Here is a 4709-nt window from a genome sequence, read left to right on the forward strand (position 1 = left end):
AAGATGTTCCGTGCGATTTTGCTTCATAAGGATCAACGGTCACTGCAAAAAATTATCTGGCGCCAATCTCCACGCGACCCCTTACAAGAAATGGAGCTTTGTACCGTTACATACGGAACAAAAGCGGCACCTTTCTTAGCGATGCGAACTCTACAACAGCTAGCGAACGACGAAGGCGACGCGTATCCTATGGCGCAACAGGCGTTACGTCACCAATTTTACATGGATGACGTAATCACAGGCCATGACACTATGGAAGGAGCGCGCGAGCTTCAAAAACAGCTCTATGATTTATTAAAAAAAGGAGGTTTCATATTGAGAAAATGGGCGACTAACGAACCTTCTATTCTTCAAGATGTGACAGAAAATCAAAAAAGTCAAAGTCATGTCTTCAACTTTAAGCACGATTCCATTATGAAAACTTTGGGCATTGGATGGAAGACAGCGGAAGACGTTTTTTGTTTTAATTGGGACATGCCGTCACGTGATCAAAACAAATTTACTAAGCGGATGTTACTGTCGGACATAAGCAAGTTATATGATCCGCTCGGCTGGCTAGCTCCTATCATCATAGGGACGAAGATTTTATTTCAACAACTATGGAACAACAACTTAGCGTGGGATGAACAAATACCTAGTAATGTAGCAACAAGTTGGGAAAAGATTCGAAACGAATTAAAGGAAATAACAAACATATCAATACCTAGATGGATAAACGGCACAAACGAGCGTATCGAGTTACACGGCTTCAGCGACGCAAGCGAAAAGGCGTATGCATGCGTCATGTATACAAGGACTATCAATGACCGCGGTGAATACGTCACTACTTTACTTATATCCAAAACAAAGGTGGCTCCACTTAAGAAAAAGACTTCAGTACCCAGATTAGAGCTTTGCGGAGCTCTTCTACTCGCCAAGCTTATGGAGAAAGTTATACCAATTTTTTCCCATGATCAAGTCGATGTCCACTGCTGGACAGATTCACAAGTGGTGCTAGCTTGGCTGCAGGGAAGCGATAAAAAATGGGAAAAATATATAGCAAATAGAGTGATGAACATCACTAGCATCGTGCCGGCTTCTAGATGGCGTTATGTAAACACCAAAGAGAATCCAGCCGACTGCGCAACGCGCGGCCTGTTCCCCTCTCAACTATTAAACTATCAGTTGTGGTGGGAAGGACCTCATTGGCTCCGAATTGAGTCTCGTGAAAAGAAAGCCTGCAAAACCTTTTCGACCGACGAAGGATTGACGTTCGAATGCTGTGCTACGCAACAGAGCAACTATGACGTTAGCGGTGACGACATTATCAAACAGCTGTTAGAACGTCATAGTTCGATAACACGTGCCACTCGGTGCCTCGCATGGGTATTACGTTTCGTCGCGAGAATACGTCACAAGGTACAAGCGTGTAGCGACGAACATTTAATAAACACAGAAATAAGTGACGCGGCGACTCGTATCTTAAAACAAACGCAGCGCGAATACTTCAGTGAGGACATAAACAGCTTACGAAAAAATGGGTCACCACACAGTCGAAGTAAACTGCTGAACTTAACACCACATCTGGATGAAAATGGCATTCTACAAGTTGGAGGACGTCTTCAGAATTCCAACTTATCTGACGAAGCGAAGCATCCAGCGATACTACCCCACACGAGCCGTTTGACAGAACTCATTATTGATCACGCCCACAAGAAGACTTTACACGGAGGAGTTCGCTTGACATTAGGCCAAACTAGGCAGCGATACTGGATTGTAGGTGGCAACCGTGCAGTAAAAGGTATTTTACGCTACTGTGTCAGATGTCACCGATTCAAAACAACAAAGAGCTCTCAAATTATGGGTAATCTGCCGCAACAGAGAGTCTCAGCATCCAGACCATTCACTCACTGCGGTGTTGACTTCACGGGACACGTCGAAGTAAAGCTTAACAAGGGAAGAGGGGTGAAGACGTGTAAAGGATATGTGGCAATCTTCATCTGTCTTGCGACAAAGGCCGTACACATTGAACTGGTTTCAGACCTAAGTACTCAAACGTTTCTAGCTGCTTTGAAACGTTTGTGCGCTAGACGAGGAACGCCCAAGCATATGTACTCAGACAACGGTACCAATTTCAAAGGGGCAGCCAAGATCCTGCATGATGACTTTCAAGAGTATCTAACGATAACTTCACCAGAATTCTTCAACGCTATCAGCGAGCAAGAAATCGAATGGCATTTTCTTTGTCCAAGTTGGCCTTCTGCAGCTGGAATTTGGGAGGCTGCAGTGAAATCGATGAAATATCATCTTATGCGAGTCCTTGGAGAACAGAAACTTGACTTTGAACAATTCACTACACTACTTGCTCAAATCGAGGCTTGTTTAAACAGCAGACCGCTATGTCCACTAACGGAAGACGTAGACGATCTCGACTACCTGACACCCGGTCATTTTGTCACGGGGACCCCCGTAATGTCAGTGCCTCAAGACAACTGTAATGAGAAAACAATTGATTTACGCAATAAATGGAAGATAACTGAGCTCATGCATCAACATATCTGGCAGCGGTGGTCAAACGAGTATCTACACCAACTGCAGACGAAGAGCAAGTGGTTAAAACCAAAGGAAAACTTAAGTGTTGGCGATCTAGTCATCTTGAAGGAGGATAATATCCCGGCAGGAAAGTGGGCAATGGCACGCGTTACGGACCTGCATCCGGGAGCCGATGGTTACGTTCGCGTAGTAACTATCCAGACGCAGAACAGCACTCTAAAGCGACCTATTACCAAACTAGCTCCGCTACCAAAACGAGAATCATCAAACTTGCTCGACCTTCAAGCGAAAACAGAAACAAAGACGCAGACAGAAGAAAATAAAAACAAACCACTCAAACTACAAAAGAAAAAACTGAGCAATTACCTAACCTTGCTCATTCTTTCTTTATTTACATTCCTATCGAGTACAATGGCACTACCGCAACCGATGTTCAACGCTACTCAAATTACAAAAACAATACCTATGTACTTCGATGAAATTGGAGACGTACAGCTGATTCATAACGAGTGGACTTTGTTAGTTTATTATAATTTGACTACTTACTGGCAAGGAAATATTAAAGTCCAGAAATATATACAAAATATAGAAAATATGTGCAAATGAAAGAGGACAGCTATATAAGCAACATAAACTACCCTATATATAATTTGCATAGCTTGAAAGCGCCATGTGAAGCAAAAATAATAGTACAACAATCCAACATACAATGTGATGCAAAAATAGAGAGATGTACCGATGATTGGATCAAATTACATCAAAGTAACAGCTGGCTTTACGTATGTTGCAATAACTGTCATGCGAGTATCATATGTGGAAAGAACATTCAAATTGCAACTAATCTCACTCGAGTCGGAATATTAAACTTGTCAGATGGATGTGTCCTTCAAACACAGGAAGCAGAGATTTACTCATATACACACTTTGGGAGTAAATTACAGTCAAAACTTGACACTCCCGATATACCAAACATAAATCTGCAAATGAACCAACAAGTTCATTTAAATATCACTACGAGCAACGTCTATCTGTCCACAACATCAAACCACAGTGAGATCCACAAACGTCTTGACGAACAGTTGGTACGACAACGAAGTAACGAGCACCTTCTCAGCGACGATCTGTCGACGCACGATGCCCACCAGTTTGTGGTCCTCTACGTTCTAGTGGGAGGAGCTTGCGTTGCAATCGTTTGTTTCGTCATCAATAATTTTAGAAAACGATATAAGAAGCCGTCAGAGACACGAGGAAGGACCGCGATACCTGTCGACGCCGTGCAGCACACATCTTCCGGGATGACCACTTCCAATACAGTTGAGATGCAACCTACCCCCTTGTATCAACACATCACTCGCGCACCTAACAAACCAAGGCGCCTCTTTGATTTTGACTCCACCGGGATAGAGACATCCTGAATTCAAATATTTAAGTATAATATAATATTTGTACAGGTTGCTGTTTATCTTACGTTGTTGTTTGATATATTTTCCTTTTGCCTTTGGCAGCATGTACGGTTTACAACCGCACATTTTTCTTCCGCTTACCTTGCGCTCTACTTTGTGCCCTACTGTCCGTGGCCTACTGTCCGTGGCCTACTGTCCGTGGCTTACATACATTACATGGGCACGTAAGTAGGCAAGTAAGTTTAGTGTTAAACGAGCATTCATTTCATCTAGACATCCTGAGTGTTTAACGAACATTCATATGTCTTAACGTAACAACAACGTAAGAGATACACATCCTCAACGAGCCTTGTATTTTCTTACTTTATTAATAAACTTTATACTTTTATCATCTATCAATTTAAACAATTAGGCGTCAATACTATAGCGTAGTATTGGCCCCTACAAACTTAATTTGATCTGTTTATTCCCAGATTTGTTAATTTACTATTCTTTTCGCGCTAATTTCTAAAAAAAAAAGAAAGAGCAAGTAAACACAGTAATAATATCGCCTCTTTCATTTAAAAATTAAAAATTAATCTTTTAGGCCATGGGAAGGCGAGAGTCCATAAAACATAATAATAATGAAGTCGGTTAATAAAAATAATGATAATATCATATTGATGATAATGACGACGGTGGTGGTGGTGATGATGATAGTGATGAAGGTGATGGTGGTGATAATATAGATGATGGTGGTGGTGGTGATGATAGTGATGATGGTGGTGGTGGTGA

General features: G+C 41.9%; 1 protein-coding gene across 1 annotated transcript; it reads left to right on the forward strand.

Annotated features, from left to right (window-relative positions):
* The first annotated feature begins 141 nt into the window (after window positions 1–141).
* LOC113228388 lies at window positions 142–3138 on the forward strand. The gene has a single exon (XM_026461664.1). It carries the CDS (start codon window positions 142–144, stop codon window positions 3136–3138), a length of 2997 nt encoding a protein of 998 aa, XP_026317449.1.
* Window positions 3139–4709: the final 1571 nt, after the last annotated feature.

Source organism: Hyposmocoma kahamanoa, unplaced genomic scaffold (genome assembly GCF_003589595.1).
Source record: "Hyposmocoma kahamanoa isolate Upper Pololo Valley unplaced genomic scaffold, ASM358959v1 230, whole genome shotgun sequence".
NCBI classification, from domain to species: domain Eukaryota; kingdom Metazoa; phylum Arthropoda; class Insecta; order Lepidoptera; family Cosmopterigidae; genus Hyposmocoma; species Hyposmocoma kahamanoa.

Bases quoted from the DNA above. Each gene is read 5' to 3' on its own strand.
- LOC113228388 (XM_026461664.1), top strand. From the start codon at position 142: ATGCGAACTCTACAACAGCTAGCGAACGACGAAGGCGACGCGTATCCT.